The sequence below is a fragment of the Arachis hypogaea genome, chromosome 16, assembly GCF_003086295.3.
Source record: "Arachis hypogaea cultivar Tifrunner chromosome 16, arahy.Tifrunner.gnm2.J5K5, whole genome shotgun sequence".
NCBI lineage: Eukaryota > Viridiplantae > Streptophyta > Magnoliopsida > Fabales > Fabaceae > Arachis > Arachis hypogaea.
The window spans coordinates 137,401,311-137,423,830 of record NC_092051.1 but is presented as its reverse complement, the minus strand read 5'-3'; the positions used below and the strand labels follow the sequence as shown (position 1 = coordinate 137,423,830).

The 22,520-nt window shown below is 30.8% G+C and overlaps 3 protein-coding genes across 3 annotated transcripts; 1 reads left to right on the top strand and 2 right to left on the bottom strand.

Annotated features, from left to right (window-relative positions):
- Positions 1-3,918: 3,918 nt before the first annotated feature.
- On the top strand, positions 3,919-12,655 carry LOC112757655 (peptide deformylase 1B, chloroplastic/mitochondrial-like). The gene is made up of 6 exons (XM_025806211.2): positions 3,919-4,051; positions 5,347-5,539; positions 6,655-6,765; positions 11,209-11,271; positions 12,009-12,125; positions 12,223-12,655. The coding sequence occupies exons 1-5, from the start codon at positions 4,032-4,034 to the stop codon at positions 12,108-12,110; spliced, it is 489 nt and encodes a 162-aa protein (XP_025661996.2). The 5' UTR covers positions 3,919-4,031; the 3' UTR covers positions 12,111-12,125; positions 12,223-12,655.
- On the bottom strand, positions 7,942-8,967 carry LOC140179789 (zinc finger BED domain-containing protein RICESLEEPER 2-like). The gene is made up of 2 exons (XM_072219558.1): positions 8,250-8,967; positions 7,942-8,110 (listed from the first exon to the last, which is right to left on the bottom strand). The coding sequence occupies exons 1-2, from the start codon at positions 8,965-8,967 to the stop codon at positions 8,043-8,045; spliced, it is 786 nt and encodes a 261-aa protein (XP_072075659.1). The 3' UTR covers positions 7,942-8,042.
- Positions 12,656-13,433: 778 nt separating the features above from the next.
- Positions 13,434-21,864, bottom strand: LOC112754061 (transcription factor MYB98-like). Its single transcript, XM_025801656.3, has 3 exons — positions 21,527-21,864; positions 21,057-21,183; positions 13,434-14,117 (listed from the first exon to the last, which is right to left on the bottom strand). The coding sequence occupies exons 1-3, from the start codon at positions 21,862-21,864 to the stop codon at positions 13,656-13,658; spliced, it is 927 nt and encodes a 308-aa protein (XP_025657441.2). The 3' UTR covers positions 13,434-13,655.
- Between the last annotated feature and the right edge of the window lie 656 nt (positions 21,865-22,520).

Below are 22,520 nucleotides of genomic sequence, written 5' to 3'. Positions count from 1 at the left end.
AAAATAATAGTTTACAGTAACTCTTGTAAATTTTCATATCTTTATTATATTTTTAGTATAATTAATAATATTTAATAAAATTTATTTTAGTATATATTTTTATTCTCACTGTTAAAATTTTTTAAATTCGTCAATACATGTTATTTTGACTGAAATAGGCTTTGCATGATTTTGCAAAAACTCAGAAAGTTGAACAATATAATAGTTTTTTTAAGGAATTTCTTTACTCTACTAACTACAATTAAGGGTAATAATGTATTTGGTTAATATATTTTTATTTAAAAATATTGTGAGCTTGAAATGAAATAAATGGCTTTTTAAAATTTGTTGATTTTTTTCATATAATAATCTATATTTATTAGTTAATAAAATTATTTTTTTAAAAAAAAAGAAAGAATGGGCGTTCGTTTAACTATACTTCTACGTAAACTTTTTCTTTTTTATATTGTATTACTAAATATGAAATCCTCTATAATAAACTAAATTATGTGTTAAATACTGCTATAATCATTTACAAAACGTCAATAACATTTATATTTTTACAATTAAAATAATATTTTTTAAAATCGACGTTTTGTATTTTAATAATTAAAATCATATTTTTTATTACAAAACATCAGTGACATTTTATTTTTTTATAATTAAAAATTTTTTTGTTACAACTATTATTACAATTGTATAAAACACTAAAATAATCAAATGTTTTTATATTTTACATTAAAATTATTCATATATAAAAATTTTAGCCTTTTTACATTGGCTATAATGATCGATAGGATTTTGGATGGAAAGAATTTTGGCTCTATTTTTCGTGAATGTTCATTCGATCAGCGCTAGGAGCTTTAAGCCTTTAACACGTTCATTGGATTGCGATTGCAAATTTGCAATTGTTAAAGGAAAGGCATAGGGTGAGAAAAATTGTCTATTTACATGTTGTATTCTCTGCATAAACAAGAGAAGGACAATTGATCTTTTTATTTGTAAGTACCCTAAGGCCTAAACATTTTCTCGTTCCTCTTTTTTTCTAGGGTGAAGATGGATCGATTTGGATCGAATTTATAGTAAAATTAGAACCGAATTAATTAAAATATAATTGGTTTGATTTGGTTTGGATTTGTATTTTTTTTTGTATATGTACCCAAACCAAACCAAATCGATTAAGAACAGATTGGTTCGGTTCAGGTAATTGGGTATTCGATGACTTTAAAATTCATAAAAAAAATTAAATTTTTATCTTAAAAATTCAACAAGTACAATAAACATGTAACATTAATAGAAATAATCCAAACATATTAAACACCAAATACATTAAAAACTAAACTCATTGAAATCCAAACATATTAATAATGAATAATCATTGTTTAATAGAAAATCCATATATTTTATTTATTTATTTATTTAATTAATATATAATCGGGTTTGCGGGTTGGTTCGGGTTCCGCACTCCCAAAACTGATATCCGAACCAATCACTAACAAAAGTTATCGGTTTGGTTCGGGTTGGATCTGATTACCCGTTTATTTTAGAACCAATTTAATTGGTTCGGTTCGAATTCGAACGGTAATCGGATACCTGCTACCCGTCCTCACCCCTATTTTTTTCTTTTAAATATATTATTATTATTATTATTATTATTATTATTATTATTATTTCACAAATTATTATTAAATAATAAAGATTAATAGTCAAATTAGTCTGTGAAAGATAAAATATTTTTTAAATTCATTTCTAAAATTTTTTTCAATCAAATTAGTTCAAAGATTACAAATTAATTATATTTGTCCTTCAATCACTCTATTAACAATTTTCTTCAAATATTGATATTGTAAAACATTAATTAATAACATATATAATACCTAATATGTCTAATTGGATATTGACTAAATATGTTAATGAAAATTTATTAATTTAGTTATTTTTCTCAATTACAAAAATCTTGTTTTTAATATGAGCTAGTGACTAAATTGATAGATTTTCGTAAATATATTTAGTCAACATCTAATTGAACATGTTATGTGTCATACATGTTATCAGTTAATATTTCACATCATCAATCATTATGAAAATTGTATAAAGGACACATATGATTTATTCGTAATATTTGAAAGACTAATTTAATTAAAAAAATCTTTCAAAGACAAATTCAATATCTTTTCGGACTAATCTAACTATTAATCCTAAATAATAAATATTAAAAGCAAATACTTAACTCCTAGTTTAATAAAAACAAATTTTTGATATCTTTAAATTTGATGTCGAATTTATTGATTTTGGACTCTTGGTAAGTATTAAATATTTAAAAATTATTTATTTTTAGTAAATTAAACGATTATATAAATACCATAACAAGCACCTTTAATAAAATTCGCAGTTAATAATCTAATAAAAGGTAAATCTCATGGAAATAGATTTTATCGAAAAATAGAAAATTTTTTTTGAAATAAATAAAAAAATAATCATCTCTCAAACTAATTTTTTTTATTTTTCGAAATCTATTTTTTTTAGAATTGAAACAAGTTCGCCCATGCATCCGCGAACTTGCAAATTTAGTTAAAATTTGTCCACTACATTAACGAATTTCATTGATATTAATAAATTTGTATTAGTGTGACAAATTTATTCGTACGATTTAAATTATATTAATATATTTTTATTTTTTTATTTAATTTACATGATTTAAAATTTTAAATTATGAAATTTTTATTTAAATAAACATAATTTAAAATAATAATTTAATTTAATTTAATTTAATTTAATAAAAATAAACATAGGTCATTTATTATTATTATTATTATTATTATTATTATTATTATTATTATTATTCACACAGAGTACATTTTATAAATTTGATAATAAAAATATATTCTCTAATATATAATAATAAAAAATAATTTGATATTTAACAAGTTAAATATTTTAATAATGTATTAGAAGATATAATATTTATATCTTACTTTTATAATTTTTTATTTTAAATTCAATGTTATATATTTTAAAAATTTTATTAAATTAAAAGGAGTTTAAGATTCATCTTCACATAATTTGTCTATTTTAATACAATATTTTTAAAATTATCCATTTGTCTGTGTAAAAGCATGTAATTGATTTATTATATTATTAATTAATTATCCAAAAACTAAATGCCTAGTCCATTGAATAAGTGATTTTATTTATAATTTTTTAATTTAAAAATAATATAAATATATTAATTTTTAATTTAAAATTATCAATTTTAAATGATTAATTTTTTAAATCAAATAAATATAATTAATCATGAGTACAATAATGCGATTGCGTTTATGTTTATGTTTATTTTTATTAAATTAAATTAAATTATTTATTTAAATTATCTTTATTTAAATTTTAAATTAAAAAAATTTATAATTTAAAATTTTAAATGATGTGAATTAAATAAAAATATACTAATATAATATAAAATGTATAAAAATAAGAGCAAATTCACTGTATGAGTGGACGAATTTGTTTCAATCTCACGGAAAAAAAAAATATATATATATATATTTTTAAAAATTTTTCTTTAAAATTGTGGTTGTAGCGAGTTGGAGGCACCGCGAATCACCTTCCTCCATGTCAGTTTCTCACCTGCTGAAAATATTCGGCTTCATCACCTTAGCATTGGCCTAAAAGGAAACCTTGCAGTCGTGCAACCAAACCTTCTCACGCAACCGTCTCACCTTGCTCGACCGGGTTTACTTCTTTACGAACCGGTCCCTGCCTCCTCTGTGCGCGGTCTCCAAGATTGGTTTCTCAGCAGCCAAAGATGAAGCCGCTTCTCGTAAGTTTCTCTACTCAGCTCCACCGAACCCTATCCCCACGCCACCACTTTTTCTAATACTTTCACTTTGAGTTCAAACCTCATTCCTTGTGTGATTGTGCGCGTTTTTTTTTTAGCTGGTGATATTGAATTCGAGGCGCCACTGAAAATTGTGGAATATCCAGACCCGAAATTGAGGGCAAAAAATAAACGCATAGTTAGCTTCGATGATAATCTGAAGAGTCTTGCCCGCGAGATGTTTGATGTAATGTACAAGTAAGCACTGGTCCAATGTTATCCTCCCTTAGTACTAAGTCTTTGTTTGAATGGTTTGCTTCATTATTGTAACAAAACTTTGATTTTCTTTCATTTGGGAGATATTTTAGGAAACAAAATGCTATTTATACACTAAAATCAACCACAAAAATCAGCTACTTATAATGAGATACATGCTAGAATATAAATACACATTGAAAATAAGTTAAACAACACATGTATTTAACTATTTATACACAAATATATGGTGGTTGTATTTGGTGTAAACCTAGCATGGATGTTATGGAAATTATACTTTTTTAGATACCAAAAATGGTGGTTTAGGTGGAATCATAATTTTAAAGTAGCATCAGTGACTTGTGTTGAAATGGTTGCATTGAGTAATTCTTAACTCTATTGTCTAGAAAAACAGTTGTTTTTTACTGTTTTTAAGCAAAGGAACTATATTTTAACTTGATGGCAAGTTTAACGGTTCACAAGCTGTATTTTGTTTGGGAGTTGGGACTTTTGGAGAATGTCCCAAACACACAATAGTGATGTTAGACAACGATACATTGTTCACTACTTGCTATAGAAATCTGGGGATAAAATGAAGAAAAACAGTGGTATATACAAGTATATAAAATTAGAGCCTAGCTTATTGTTGTTATTTGGCTATTGCATATATGCCACATCAATCAAATTACACTTTCCAAGTTCTTGTCCACTGGTGCGTGTGAGGGGGTGCATTAACAGTGCCAAATTTCCTAGAGTCTAGAGATAAGCTCTGGAAGCCTGCCTTGGGCAACCCTCTACTCCATCTAGCTAGCTTATGCAGTGGAGTTAGGCCCACTCTATAATACCTTCTGATACCCCAGATTTTTTTTTTTAAAAAAAAAATCCATAATCAACCAGGAAAATAAGAGAGGAAAGAGTAATTCAGCAAATGAGAGAAAGAATACACTCTTATGTGATGTTGTGTCTTACATGGGAGGAATACTAGCATCTATTTATAATAATAGTAAAACCCTAATACTAATAAGGAAAAAATGACAAAAATCAATACTAATCCTAACAGATCATATTTGATACTCTGATATGATAGATTCTATCCTGATTTCTAACAGTTTCGTCCTCTGCATTTCCTTGTTCTGTCTTTGGTTAGCTCTTATTCTCTCTTTCCATCAAATTCTGGTTCTCTCTGGGTCTGTCAAACTCATGGATGCCTTTGTAACCTTTTTAGGTCTTGGAATAAACTAACAGTAAAAACTTTCTAGGGCTACTGTAATCTTACAAATGATAACAATTTTCCACAGAACCAATGGTATTGGTCTCTCAGCACCCCAAGTTGGAATTGATGTTCAACTTATGGTGTTCAATCCAGTGGGTGAATCTGGGGAAGGAGAGGAAATTGTTCTTGTAAACCCAAGAGTTAGCAAATACTCAAAGAAACTGTCAATTTTAAATGAAGGGTGTCTATCATTTCCTGGAATATATGCTGATGTGAAGGTAGAAAACACTCTTTCTCTTTCTCTGTGTGCTTTTATAATAGTTTGTTTTATGGAGTTGCCCCCTTTTTTATTTTGCGTGCCCAAAATGATTCCTTTCATAAAACTTCATATTTTCACCTTCCTTTTAAACACTTCTCTCTTATGAACTTTGAAACTAGTCTCTTATTTCTCTTTCATCTACTTATAGTTATTCTCTCACTCTCACCAAACAAAAATTCATTTGTTATTTTCTTTTGATAAATAAATGTCATTTCCATTTTCTGATTATGGAAATAAAATTCATTATGTGTGTTTAGCTTTTGGATAATTAATTGTAAAGGGAAAGTAGAAAGTTGATTTTATCTATGGCCCTTTTTGGTATAACGATAATTCTAAATTTGTTGAATCTGCATTGTGCTTTTCTGGTGACTTGACTCCAGAAAGGATTTCTATTTTGTATCCCTTTTGGTTATCTACTTGGATATTTAGTGGTTTTCCTTTATTGATCATACAAAAGGATCAGCATAGTTTGTTGCATGGTTTATCCACCTAGGAATATTTTCCTTCTTTTATTTTATGATACCTTGTTCTCTTTCAATAAAATATCTTTTGTCTACATATTTGTTTATCGTTGTGTTCCTTTCTTCTTGCCATGACAAACAACAAAGGAATGAGACTGTTTTAGAATTTTTCTTGTGCTGAAATGAAAGAATTTTTTCCAGTAATTGATATAAAATATATAATCAAGCTTTTCCCATGAAAGCTAAGACCAAGCTTTTATGTTGTAGTAATTTCTTTGAGCGTCCTTGAATGAATTGTTACATCAGTACACCCGAGTGATCATTCTAGTAAGCTTCAGTGTTGACATGTGGGATTTTATTTCCCTTGAAACAGTTATTAGCACAAAATGTGTCCTTAAATTTGTTATTTCATTTAGTTCAAGTGTTATCTATACTTAAGTCATGACTTCTGTAGATGAAGTCTGTCTGCTGTTTTGAGGACTGTCAACTTGTGCTCAACTGAGACAACATAACCTACTTGTCATTCTCATTTGTTTGATGATTATCCTGATGATGGTCTGAAGTATTTATTCACTCTTTCACCTCCTTAAAATTTCTTATTATTGTGGTTTAGCGACCTGAATCAGTGAAGATTGATGCACGTGATGTGAATGGAAATAGATTTTCATTCTCGTTGGATGGGCTTCCTGCTCGAGTATTCCAGCATGAGTTTGATCATCTGCAGGTTAGTTTCAACTTTATTAGTTAAATGGTTTCACATGAATGGTTTTTCCTCTATTTATTATTTTCAACTAACCTTGATGTTTCATCAATGGACAAGGAACATGAAACCCAAAACAGTTAGGTTTTGTTTAGTCAATGTTCTTCACTTCAATTGCCTGTATTATATGAAACACAAAACGCATAGGGGGTGTGTAGAATGCCAAAAAAAGAAAAACAAAAGGATGGAATTAATTTGAAATGAAATTTAATTAAATTACAATCAAATATAATTTAGAACCCATAATTTATAAAGTGAGAATTGAATTGAATTACAAACAATTATTGTGTTTCAAACTTAATCAATTATTGCATCATGCATACAATTATCGTTGTCCCCCCAAAATAACGGCCATTCTGCTATAATGTTTTGGGGTCAACCACTTAGCAATAGAATCCATGATTGACTTGTATGGTTTAGTAGGGGTGGGCAAAAAAATCCAAATTTTGGATTTTAAACAAATCCAAACCAAACCATTAAAAAAAAATCAGTTTTAAACACAAAAAAATCCAAACCAAATTAAATTTATTTTATAATTTGGTTTTAAATAGGGGTGGGCATGGTTTGGATTTTTATAAATCCAAACTTCAGAACCAGTTTTATGGTTCATGAAACCAAACTAGAATCGAATTAAAGAGAGAAACCGGTTCTAAATAGGTTTGAAAAAACAAAAACCAATTTTAAACCGGTTTTAAAATTTAAACCCGGTTTTACTTACAAACCGGTTTTAAATCCTTTTTTTTTAAATCCAAATCTAAAATCTGTTTTTTTTTATAAAATCCAGTTTTAAAACCAGTTTCTTCAACCAAAAATCCAATTTTAAAACTAGTTTTTAAAAATCCAATTTTCAAACCAGATATTTTAACAAAAAATCCACTTTTAAAACCAGTTTTTAGAAATTCAATTTTCAAACCATAATTTTTTTAAAAGTAAAATTAATACTAAAGTCATTTTAAAGTGTATAGGTTCATTACAACTAGAATTTGGTTCTTTATAAATTTAATGACAATAGATAATCTATATAACATTTAATCATTCTCAAAACATCAAAAGAATACCACCAAAAAATCTCTCTAAAACAACAACCACAAAGTATCAAAAGATGGCAAGTTGCCAACAAAATCATCAAACAACCACAACCTTTGAGGAAAATATATCTGCAAATAACAAAATATACCTTTGTCATTTTAAAATAAATATTTGAATGAAAGTATTAAACCAAATGAGAATATTAAGCATACCTAGTCATCATGAAGATTATCAATTGATGCCGCCATAGAACAAGCACCATCATTAGAGGAAAATATATCTGCCAAGGGAATCAAATTAATTATCAAGTCTATATTCAACAACTTTTAATTGGTAACTAATACCTAAATTCTAAAATAGAAAGACGACAAAAACAAAAATAAAATAAAATGAGAAGAAATATGAAAAAAATTCTATACCTTGATCAACTTGTTGAAGAACTTCACCATCATCATCTAAAGCAGAGAAAAGATCTTCCTTAAGCCAATCTCCTGTGCAGACTAAGGCCTCTACCATTTTAGGTGTTAAGGAACTGCGGTATGGATCGAAGACTCTTCCTCCAGTACTAAATACAGACTCCGAAGCTACCATAGAAACAGGTATAGCCAATACCTCGCGATTCATATTTCCAAGAATTGGAAATCGGGTTGAGTTGACTTTCCACCAGTTTAGTATATCGAACTTATGGGAGTATGGCTCGCATTCTTCTTGTAAATATCTATCAAGTTCAGATCTTGTATTTGTTCTACGACCGGTTGCTTGCAGAAAAAAGCCTATACTATGAAGATCGGTATTAATGTTGTTGGCTTGAACATCTTGCGTATCAGCTTCACTTGCTTCCTCAGAACTTTGGTATTGCTGATAAAGTAACTTTATGCACTTGGACAACTTTGACTTCAATTCGCCTCTTTTTTCTTCTCCAAATAAGTAATTCAAGAAATAATTGACATACTCAATCTTTTGCATTGGATTAAGTATGATAGCAATCAATAACAACATATTCACCGAATCAGGATTGCTCCAATATTTCTCATACTTAACCCTCATCCTTTCTGCCATTGACATAGTACTAAAATCAACAGAATCACAAGAATGACGAATAAATCGTCCAATTGCAAATACTTCCTTCATATACATATTACTGGTAACATATAAGGTACCAGAAACACGTATAGTGGCATCACTGAACACTCGCAAAAATGGTACAATGGACTCAGTATACTCCTAGTCTAAATCAGAAGGAACACCTCTCCCTTTTCCTCCATTCATCTCTCCTATATAGGTATTATCTTTCAAAGCAAGCAACGCAAATGCTTTGCGATGCTTCAAAGCTACCTCTAACATTTGACAGCACACTTTGTTTAGACTAGGAGTATGCTGAGTCCATTGTATCATTTTTGCGAGTGGTCAGTGATGCCACTATACGTGTTTCTGGTACCTTATATGTTACCAGTAATATGTATATGAAGGAAGTATTTGCAATTGGACGATTTATTTGTCATTCTTGTGATTCTGTTGATTTTAGTACTATGTCAATGGCAGAAAGGATGAGGGTTAAGTATGAGAAATATTGGGGCAATCCTGATTCGGTGAATATGTTGTTATTGATTGCTATCATAATCCAATGCAAAAGATTGAGTATGTCAATTATTTATTGGATTACTTATTTGGAGAAGAAAAAGGAGGCGAATTGAAGTCAAAGTTGTCCAAGTGCATAAAGTTACTTTATCAGCAATACCAAAGTTCTGAGGAAGCAAGTGAAGTTGATACGCAAGATGTTCAAGCCAACAACATAATACCGATCTTCATGGTATAGGCTTTTTTCTGCAAGCAACCGGTCGTAGAACAAATACAAGATCTGAACTTGATAGATATTTACAAGAAGAATGCGAGCCATACTCCCATAAGTTCGATATACTAAACTGGTGGAAAGTCAACTCAACCCGATTTCCAATTCTTGGCAATATGGCTCGTGAGGTATTGGCTATACCTGTTTCTACGGTAGCTTCGGAGTCTGCATTTAGTACGGGAGGAAGAGTCCTCGATCCATACCGCAGTTCCTTAACACCTAGAATGGTAGAGGCCTTAGTCTGCACATGAGATTGGCTTAAGGAAGATCTCTTCTCTGCTTTAGATGATGATGGTGAAGTTCTTCAACAAGTTGATCAAGGTATAGAATTTTTTTCATATTTCTTCTCATTTTATTTTATTTTTGTTTTTGTCGTCTTTCTATTTTAGAATTTAGGTATTAGTTACCAATTAAAAGTTGTTGAATATAGACTTGATAATTAATTTGATTCCCTTAACTGATATATTTTCTTCTAATGATGGTGCTTGTTCTATGGCGGCATCAATTGATAATCTTGATGATGACTAGGTATGCTTAATATTCTCATTTGGTTTAATACTTTCATTCAAAGATTTGTTTTAAAATGACAAAGGTATATTTTGTTATTTGCAAATATATTTTCCTAAAAGGTTGTGGTTGTTTAATTATTTTGTTGGCAACTTTGGCATCTTTTGATACTTTGTGGTTGTTGTTTTAGAGAGATTTTTTGGTGGTATTCTTTTGATGTTTTGAGAATGATTAAATGTTATATAGATTAGCCATTGTCATTAGATTTATAAAGAACCAAATTCTAGTTGTAATGAACCTATACACTTTAAAATGATTTTAGTATTAATTTTACTTCTAAAAAAATTATGGTTTGAAAATTGAATATCTAAAAACTGGTTTTAAAAGTGGATTTTTTGTTAAAATATTTGGTTTGAAAATTGGATTTTTAAAAACTAGTTTTAAAATTGGATTTTTGGTTGAAGAAATTTGTTTTAAAACTGGATTTTATAAAAAAAACCGGATTTAAAACCGATTTGTAAGTAAAACTGGATTTAAATTTTAAAATCGATTTTTGTTTTTTAGAACCGATTTCTCTCTTTAATCCAGTTCTGGTTTGGTTTCATGAACCATAAAACTGGTTCTGAAGTGGATCCAGTTTGGATTTATAAAAATCCAAACCATGCCCACCCCTAGTTTAGCACTCAGGGGTCAAGTTTCCCTAATTCTTTTCCAACTAATTTTAAAGTGCAACTCCTCGTAAGACCCATCATATGTGTTGTTGAAATGTCAAATCAATTTATTAATAGCATTAGCACAATCCAGCTGAGTCCTCTGTCATCACTTAATAATTCTCACATTATATGGCTCACCAATCCCACCAAATCACCCACTCTCATATTTCCCATGCTAGCTGAGAACAGGGCTGTTAGGCACCTTCTAAGTGAACTACTGGCTTGGTGCTTCTGGTTTACTGACGTGATTTTGTGTCACTACCTGCTGGTTAACACGTGGGTACTGCCTACCTATAATAATCTGTGCAGGGGATTCTTTTCTTTGAGAGAATGACTGAAGAAGTTCTTGGTAATATCCGTGAACAGCTACAGGTTAGAACAACTGAACTCTCTTTTTGTATTCTGTCAATAGTTGATTTCCCATGACCTGAGAAATACATCATGATGACATAGATAATACTAATATTTCAAAGAGATAGTAAATGAGGCAAAGGTATGCCGTTATTTGAAAATATCAATCATGTCATGTATTCTATCTTGGTGGATGTGACCAAGACTACCATAGCTTCTCTTTCTCTTAAAAGTTTATTTATCATAGTTTTTTGTATCTATACATCGATATCTATAACTATAATTGTCCCCATTAAAGGTAATTTGGTATCCAATTTTTATCCTAAACTGTCCAGCCTATCTCTCACATTGTACATATGTGAACTTAATGCTTGATGGCAGTCCTCTAGGGAAGTTTATTTCCATATATTTGTTATTTCTATATTTTCTTCAAATAAGCTTATGTTTTGAAGCTTCTCATTGCTTCAAATACAAACAAACATTTCATAGTTTATTACGTTTTTAGTGCTTAAACTGTGTAAGATCTTCCATGTCTACACTAAGTTATAATATAACATCCTGAAATTGTCTTCGACATTATCCTAAATACTGAGCAAAGTACAATGTGGATATTCCTAATGTGTTGGAATCTTAAAAAAATATTCAGTTCTTTCTTTGTTTGGTAATTTAGGATATGATTGTTAGGAGAATATAATAGAAGCATAAATCATTCATCTTCAGATACAAATGTTTTTAATGCTTGGGCATAATCATTACAGGCCTTGGAAATGAAGTATGAACAACTGACTGGAGTACCAAGTCCTGAAAAGATACAAAACAGGAGGGAAAGAAGGAATGCTGTCGGTTTTGGGAAATCATGATCAAACCTGACTCAGGTCTCTGCTTCATGGTTTTCATGATAATAAATTCCATTTTTCCTATCTGTATACTTTATGCTTCTTGTTGAAAAATGATTTGCTCCTATTTTACCAGTCAATATCAGGTACAACCATAAGCTCAACACCTACGAAGATTTCGAATTCGAAACGTTTCAAGTTTGCAAAAGTATTGGCAGGGGACTGCTCTGCAAAGAGAAAGCTGGCTGAAACATAAAACATTCTTTTTGACGCAAGTCCTTCTGGCCCAGAAAAGTGAGATTTCTAATGGATCCTATTCGTTTGTTAGCTATGAAAGAAAATACAACGAAAATCAGAGTATAGAAGAACAGGAGTGCTAAAAATGCAATCATCCTCTCTGTCTCATTATCTAAGTGTTCATTCATCATATTCTGTTTATAAAAATACTCTTCTAAAAATGTTATTTGTTGTTATTAAATTTAGTTCCTTTTGTCATGCATCTAGAAAAAACAATATATTCTGAGTGTTTCAATAACATTTAATATAATGGAAAATCAGGTTTCTGAATCTATGATAGGTTTATAACACACTCAATCATTTGTATTGTAATTGAATTAACAGCGATATTTGAGTTTAGCATGAGAAGATCTGGTGAAAGAATAGTTGTGTAAAAGCTAGATATTATATGAGTATGAAGTCGAACTCGCGAAGATTTGTGGTAAAGACTATCTTGTAAAGGAATTAAAATTTGCGAAATAGACAAGACTTAGTTGAACTAGTATAAATTCAGAGTGATTTATATTACTTTGTTCTGGAGTTTTTTCAAATAGTCTAAAGTTATTTTTTATTGTTTCTAATAATAATTTCTTTGTTCACAAGTTCAATGTTTGATAATCGGTTGTTTGAAAAAATTGTGATCTACAAAAAGGTGTTATTTACTTATTTTAGAACGATTTAATTCTTTTTTCTGTACTACTTTAATGCTATTTCATATAATGTCATATAAACTAGTATGATATTTTAGATACTATTATGAAACAAATATAGATTCTTCAGTGCTCTTAGAATAAGTAAAAAATTGTTTATTCGATGTTTATTGTTTCAACAATTGCATTAAAACATGGAGAAAGTAGAGTAGAATAACAAGTTACATGTGAATTGTAAACACGGAGTTTAGCTTAAATAGATTTGTAGCGCCAAAAATTTTATCAGAAAACCAAGGATAGCCATGAAGTACTACTAATATTCAAGCATGGTGAAAGATGGACTTATAGCCCTGTATCTGCGGTTCTGCACCAAAAATCAACACAAACTAATTCATCCAAATGAAAAATACTCAAAAGAACATTTGAGAACAAAAATTACTGAATAAAAAAAGGTACGACATCACATTACAAAATAAAATCCATGCTGCAATACACAAGATTAAAACACTAAAACTAAAAATAAAAATAAAAAACAAAACAAAACACAAAGATGAACGGTTTCCATATGCAGCAACCTTGCATATAAATGCATCTTTATTAAAAGCATGAAATTTCTAGTTTACCAACTAAACGAGATCCACGCCTAGTTCATGTAGGTCTCAATTCCAATCATATCAAGCTGCATTGGAACATAGTTCTCTGTGCCATCAATCAGAACAGAACCATTCCCAATTTCATTAGAACTGAACTTCACTGGTATATTGCCATCATACCCAGTGATGCATGCATTCTGCTGCAGGTTGTAATCCTCATTCGTTATTCTCAACTTTTTCATGGATTTCTTCAGCTGCTTCTTTGCCGCATCAGCTGCAGTGACCTCTTTGACGTAGCGCTGAAGCAATGTTTCCCCAAAGTAATAAGTCTGGTTCTTCTTCTTCCTAGGTTGTCTCTTGCTACTCTTCTTTCGCTTAGCGGCGTTCCAGTGGTTCTTAATTGTGTTCTCAGTGCGGCCGGGGAGCCTCCTTGCAATTTCAGCCCACTTGTTTCCAACTTGCTTGTGAGCTTCAATTAGTAGTTTATCCTCTTCTTCATCCCAGGAGTCCTTCTATATGTGTATAAAATAAAGGTTCAAGATAATATAGATACAATATATGAAACTCCACACATAATAGACACACGAAAAATATCGATATGATGTTGCTTGAAAGCATTGCCGTTCTAATCAGCATAAATGCATAAACATAACTACAATAAATCATAATAGACACTATCCATATAATATTTGGGAGAAAATAAAAAATTAATCCAAATAGTCCAAAGTTGTTTTATTTAACAAAAATGCTATTTGCATACTAAAACCAACTACTATATATTTATATACAAATACATATGTAATTTAATTTATTTTTAATATATATTTTGTATTTTAATATATATTTTACCTAATAACTCTAATTTTAATGGTTGGTTTTAGTGTATACCTAACATGAATGTTTTAGATATAATAAATGTATAACTATAAATGTTATACACATAGAATTATAAATGTTATGTTAAATAACATAACTTTAATTATTGTCTTCCATTCAATCTCCCTATTCTTTTAAATTGAACATTATGGAATAATTGATGAGTAAAATTGATTATGATATTAAATCTGCATACTTTTGTCAAGTTTAATGTGAATAAGTTGCAAAGCAAACTCGTTTTATATTGTCATTCGATTATAAAACTTTATTTAATATTGAGGGTGATGGAACAAAACACATCACTGAGTTTCTGGGCAACACTTTTGAATCTATTATTATGAATGAAAGGGCAAGTTATTCAAGGGGGAGAAGAATATAATAGATGTTGAGGGATCATGGATCAATATGTAATTCAGAGATAAATGGTGTTTTTAAATTTTTATAAAGAATATCTTATCGATGTAGTGATTTATAGTTAAAATAATATTAAAATTTGTTCAAAAACAACAAAAAAGAAAATGAAGAAAAAGAATTTAGGTTTAACCTGACCCATATCTTAATGGACTTTAAATTATTAATTTAAACTCAATTATTCATGGGTATTTTTTGGATCAATATTCTTTGAAGAGGTTCATTAAAAAAAATTGCTATGAATGAGTACGTATTAATAGTTCAATAATATAAATTGATACAATTATTTTTTTTTTCCAAAACTAGTTTCTAAAATTGATATATTCTAGAGTAAAAAAAAAAAAAACCACTAAATGGATTGGGTTTGGGCCAATGCCATGACCCACATTGCTGGGACTGCGCAAGGGGCTGCTGGAGGTGGACTCACTGGTTGCTAGTGACAAGGATCCGCAACATTATAAGGAGAGATTGGGAGGTGAAGATCTCTCATATATATAGAAAAGCTAACAGAGGGACCCATAATCTAACTAAGGAGAGTTTAAGTGCTAATTATGGATAACACTTTCTAAATCAACCCTCCATTACTCTTAGACTTGTTCTCTTTGATGATTTCAGAGGGGCTTATTTACCCTGTGATATAGTTTTGGGCGTATACAATATTTTTTATAGTTGATCTAACTCTTCTTATTATGCCAACCATATTATTCAATATTCATTTGGAGAACAAATAATGTTTCCCCTTTTTTTTGTAATTCGGTTGTTCATGTTGTACGGAATAAAGAGGTAAATTTGTCCATGTTGTTTGACTTTTTGTTCTGTCGTAAACCGTCAAGGTTTCAGGTTGGATCATGGATGATTTCCTGGTTCCCGAACAATTTTTTTATGGTCCAAATGTCGTTCTTGAAATGAATAGTTTTTTCTAGCTAGCCAAACGAAATTAAGATCTGGTTGGTAGTTGAACTAGTTTGGTCTTGTTTTAAACCAAGTCAAGAGCCGATATGTGAAATATCCGCTATTAGGACTAAAATAAAAACTCACTAATGCCTTTTGAGACAAAGACCTATGCCTACTAATAAATGGGAACATAAACATGGGAGAAGGTATCATCACATGCAGACCTGCTAAATCCTTATCAACACACATGCATGTTCTCACACACTTCAAATTAGAAATGGTATTCCATATCACTCACTCGTTCGTAGTCTTAAGCTTCCAATAAGTGTGTGTGTGTTTCCTTCACTAACTTTTCTCTATACTCAAACAACGAAAAAGATTAGGGTGTCGATTGTCGATGTTCAAATTGCATCGCCTGTCCATTTCTGGCACTCTCTAGGTCTACTTTTCTGACATCCTAATCTACTTTTGTTTTTAGATTGAGAGTGAGAAGCAGGAGTTGTGCTCATGGGTACAAGCTACTCTCAGCCAATTTAGTTTAATTATAGGTTTTTAATATTTTTCCACAAAAAATTCTAGAACACAATTTGAAGGCCTGCTAGTGTCATGTGCAATACATAATAGAATTAGAAGTTATTTTTCGATTTTTCACGGCATCCTGCATCTTAGCAGGCCAAGGACTAAGTCACTGTGGATCTGAATTTCATTCAAAAATTTATTGCTAACCAATGAGTTTCTGTATGCACAAGGCAAGATTCAAACTTCGATACTTGCTTAAAAAGACTAATAAGCTAACTATTAGACTAACCCAAGTTGATTAATGAAATTATAAATTTTTAAAAAAATTGAATAAAAGATAAATAGGTTCTTAATCTTTTGTCGGCGAATATTCAAGCCTTTCAGCATTGGAAAATATATTTAGCTCTCTCATCTTTAAAAACGCGTGACATTTATATCCCTCAGTGGGGTTAGTATTAAAAAAGTTAATGCTGATCTGGAAGGAAGATTGTTGATGTGTTCGTTACGATGATGATATGAATGGTTGGCAACTACAAGAGGACAAATAGGTCCCTTTACGGTGATGGTGAGCTCTATTTCTTCAAAGTCTATTGAAGCCAAAACCATTGTTTCTACTTCTACCACTTGTTTGGGAGGGGGTTGAAGAAGGATTGTCCATGGCCAGTGATAAAGGCTCTTCAAGCACAAGGCGTGGTGGGGATAGACAAGAGAGGTTCGTTTCAACCACGAGTCATTGTGTTAGTGCCAACAGGAGATGAGAGAGATAAAATTGCGCCAAAGTGCTTCTACGATGTCTATGTCATTCTCTATGAGTCCAGAATAATCACCAATAGACTATTTCTTAGGTGCCCATACTTCAAGGTAAGTTGATATTATGTTATATTTGGATGAAACTGTAATGTGTATAATTGGTTGGTTGTATAGAATTTGATGCAGGTTAAGCAATGCTATTGTAAGTTTTTTCTCTAACTTGATGAGCACCTAAAAAAATTGGGGATATAGAGACTCAAACTTTGGGTACTGACTATGATGGTGAATGTGGAGACATTGAAGAACATTTGTTTAAAAGAAAATAATTGAAAAAGAAATTGAATGCTTTGGAGAAAAAAATGTTATCTTCAAAAATGATGAAACACCTGAATTTGTGATCAACTGTGATTAATTTGGTTGTTGTATATGTTGATGTATATGTCTTAAAAGGGTGAAAATGAATGTGGTACTTGTTGCTATTGTAATGAAAATTGTCAAGTTGGCTATATATGTGAAATGCATTTTGTCATAATTTCAATTTCTTTTTTAATGGGCTAAACAAAACACAAATATTATCAAAAGAAGCAATCCTAAGAGGATTATAATCCCATTAATAATAATAGCATAATATAAACAAAGTTGCCAGTAAGTGTATCTGACTTTCTAAAACTATATACACCACAAAAAGTTAAGTTTCACATAACTTTGACACAAACCTTCAACAATGATGCTAATGTAAACCACATTATAGAGTAATACAATCACACATTAAACCCCATGAATCATATTCAAACTCTAACTCTTGTTTCAAAAATTTTGAAATCATTTCACTCGAAACAAATTTTGTTTCTTTTACACACACACACAACATTAAATAATTAACATCACTAGGGGTGCACATAGCCCGACCCGACTCGAAGACTCGTCCCGGCCCCGATCACTTTAGGACTAATTTTGTGTGATTTCATCGGGTAAAGGTCTCAAAAATAGACCCGATCATTATTTTGGGTTGGGTCCGGGCCATAGTTCGGGTCACCCGAACTCGACCCGGTCATCATACACAATTAATATTTTGTGTTATTAGTGATGGATCATAGCTATTCTTATGTGGAATTTAAGTATTGTAAACCTTAATATTTTGTGTTATTAGTCATTATAAGACTATAAGTTAATGTTTTATGTTTAGAATGCATAAGACTTTAGACTAATGCATAATATTGTGTTATTTGTATTGATTTAAATATTTGGTGTTATTAGACAATATTAGTATTGATTGTGGTTATGCTTTAATTTTGAAGAATGGTTGGTTCTTGTTATATTTTTCTAAGTGAATTTTACCATGTCAAATAATGGTTGGAGTCTTGAAAATTTGCATATTTTTACATGCTAGCTTACAAGAAGGTATTAATGTAGTGTAATGTTAACGGCCCGGTTTTTATCCGGTATAATTATGGCCCGAAAGTGTATTGGTTTTATCGGGTCTAGGGTCGGGTTCGGGTCTAATAAATAAACCTGGTGTATATTTCGAGTCGGATCTGGGTCACATCAAACCTGGCTTCACCCGACCCATGTGCACTCCTAAATATCACATAGCACCATGTATTGTCACATCTATCTAAACACCAACACACAAAACATAGAAAAATTTCCTTCCCTCTGTAGATGATGGAAGCTTCTTCGCCAACAAAGTTAAGCGTCACATTCACCAATCACCACTTTTCAACTTAGCATAGTAGCACTATGAAGTATGAACTAAAAGACGTTTTTTTTAGGAAGAAAGAGCGTCTTTGTCTTCTCGTAGGGTTTGATGTAATTGTTGGAGTGGATTATGGATGTTATTGGAATTATGAAGAAACAAAGTGGGGTAAGGGATTAGAACGGCGTCGTTTTAAGCCACCAGAGGTGTATTTGCCTTTTTACTTTTTACCAACCATCCACATCATCACCATAATCGACACATCATCAATCTCCCTCCATTAGCATTTTCCGTTATACTTTTTAACCCCAGCACCATTGAAGAATATAAATATCACGCGTTTTCAAATGTGAGTAGGGATGACAATTTTCTTCGGTGGGGCGAGTATTCGTAGGAATTTACCCATCGAGGCAAGGGTTTGGAGGTCATCCTCCCCCCTGCGTAGGAGCGGAGAACGAGTATCCCTTTAATAAACGGGACGGGGGCAGGAAAAAAGGTACCCTCCCCGTGATACCCGTATAATACCCATAGGAATGAATTTACATATATATCCTTTTGTGTGTTTGTGTGTGTGTGGATTATGATGGAAACCTAATTCTCGCAAGCCTTTGCCTCACTCACTCACTCATCCTTTTACTATCACTCTCACATCCTAACCTAAATTCCATCTCACCCTCTCCGTGTTTCTTCCTCTCCCTTCCTCCCTCGCCGACATCTCTAACCTTCTTCTCTTGCCGTCGCTCACCTTCTTCCTCTCACTAAGTCACCGACATCAGTTCGTGATTGCTTCTCATAACGTTGCCGCCACCTCCACCTCTGCTCAACGAAGACAAAGCTACTCTAGCCATGCCTATGCTATTACCAGCTTCTTCAAATTTGTCGTCACCAACCGTGCCTTTGCTCCATCTCCCTTAGATCTGCCATCATCAGTGGCCAACAAGCTATTTGCATTCTTTTAATTATATAATTATTCAAAAAATTTTGATTTTTTTCCCCAACAATCATCATCATCATCTATGATATATATGTAAAGCTTGTATTGATTTTATACATATTGTTAATGTCTGATTTATATATCTTTTGTATAGTTTTTATGAATATAATGCATGAATATGTTTGATTTTATTATATTGTAAATTGTATTTTGTTGGAAGATGATTTAAAATGGAGGGAAACAAATCTGATTTAATTATGATGTAATTAAAATTATTTGATTGTTCTACATAATTGTAGCATTTCTATATAGATTGGAATTAAATTAAAGTTTCTTGTTAATTTTTGCTGTTTTCTTTTGCCATGTTTTGTTTTTAAAAAATACCTGCAGATATCCATGGGGACTTGAATATCTGGCGGATGGTGGGTACCTGTTACTTGCCATGGCTACGGGGCGAGGACGAGAAATTTTTGGTCTCATGGGATGGGAGACAGGGGGCTAGTATTTGTCTCATGGGGACTCGTTACCATCCTTAAATTTGAGGGAGTTAAATATATTTTTCAATCTTAAAGAACTTAAATGCCCACAAACAAAAAAATTAAAGACCTGTTTATTTTTTATTTTTTTTAGATCAATGAGTAATGGACCAAATATCCAAGGGTAGCTCATTACTGTAAAAAAAATGCCACTCTTTTTATTTGTCTTTTCGTTTTAACCAAGGTTCATACTTTTACTTGTAGGTTTAGAATCTTGAGAAATTTATATTTTATATTTAAAAATGATGATAATTCATATTAAAAAAAATCTTTTACTTTAGTTTAATTTGGATATATAATAATTTTAAATATATTACCATTGATTATATAATTAATTTTAATCAATAAAGTGAATTATTCAATCTATTTTTGTAATTATTCAATACGAATTTATAACTCTCTTATTTATTATTTAAAATTTATTTACATATATTTATATAATTAGATAATATAATTTTATTATCTATGTTTTGTGTTGTGTGTGTTTATTTATTATTCTGTTATAACTCAATTATTTCATTTAAAATAATTAAAATTTTAAACTTTTGAATTGTCAATAGTTTGAATGGTTCGATATGCAGTTCTATTTTCAAAACATAAAAAAAAAAAAAAAAAACTATCATGAACTAAAAGAGGAAGAAGAGAAGAGAAGAGAAAAAAAAAAAGACAAAACAACAAAATACATATTTTATTATTAAAAATATTAGTTTCAAACTAATATATTTATTATTAATGATGGAAAGTGGGATTGAAACAAAAAAAAAATTAAAATAACATCACACTTGTTAGAGTGAGGATGATGTAGACAAGCTAATAAGAAAGGAAAAGAATTAACCTTAATATCCGGCCGAAGATGATTGAACCATCTCTCTCTACATTGCTTCCCTATCCTACCGCTGACTAGTGTTGCTATGTAGGACCAATTTTTAAACCCAAAGAGTTCAACTAGATCTGTTAGTAATCTGCAAGAACACATAAAAACCCAAATTCTTAGAATATATCCACAAAAGGAACAAATTGAAAACCTATTAATGAACTTCATTAAGACTAAGAAATACCACTGAAAGCAAAACAAATATTTCTTGAAAATCTAACTTTGTTGAGAAGAATTTTGTTGAATACATCATGCAACAAGGTGATTATTACTGCCATAAAAATATCTTCACGTGAAGATAGTATTATAAATCAGTTAGATGATTGAATCAAACATATCAAATTATCTAATGGTTTGCAATACCATTTTACTTCAAAGTATCTGTGTATGAGAAAAAGAAAGAGAGAATAAATTTGGATTATATGTTATACCTATCTTCATCTGCACTCCACTGGCCTTTGATTATTTCGGTAACACTTTGTTGAATGTTGTCTTTCCTCCTTAGTCCCCTTCTTTGGGGTATTTGGTTGTTGTGAAAAGGATTTTGATTATTGTTCCAGTAAGCATTTTCTGTTGGAGTTAAGGTTGAAAGCTCATCTTGGAAATTTAAATTCATTGGCACCAATAGAGATGCATCATAAATTAGTGATGGTGTGAGAGCATCATCAATTTGAACTTGGTTTTTCTGAGATAAATCCCATAAGCTATTGTAGTTGTTTGGGAAAGCATGAATATCCTCCATTTGGTTCTTGTTTGGTGCAATTTCCATGGAGTAGAAGGTGTTTGTAATGTCTTTTAGGGATTGAAGATGGTGGAAATCGTTCTTGTATAAAATTTCATTTTTCAATGGAGGACATACAAGGAGAGATTTTTGTTGCATGGGAACCGTGGTGGATATCTCTTTCTTTATGCATGGATTTTCATAAATACTCTCAGAAAGATAAGTAAAATCCTCAAAGAAATTTTGATCAAACTCCATGAAACCTTAGAGAGAGAAAAGGTTAGTATGGACAAAGTGAGAGAGATACTATTGTGTACTAAAGAAGGCACAAAGTTAGAGAATGTACGAGGAAAGAATGGGGGTATTATGGGGGTTTTATAGTGAGATTGAAGTGACACGTGCTCATTGATGCATCAACATCAATGATCAATCCAATGGCCTAGACTCATTGTTTTTGTGACTATTGAGCTTCTTCCCTTCAGAAATTAAAGAAAGAAATTAAAATGAGTATTTTCTCTTTTTATATTCTGCCATATTTATTACTATCAAATGTTTTTAATGTAGAAAGAGAAAAATGAAATAATGATGAGGTTGTTGCAAAGTCTTTTTTATTTTAAAATAGCACAAGAAAAAATTTGGATACACATGAATTACATGTGATTGCTATTTCCATTTAAAGAGTAGAGAATCACGTTTATGGGTGG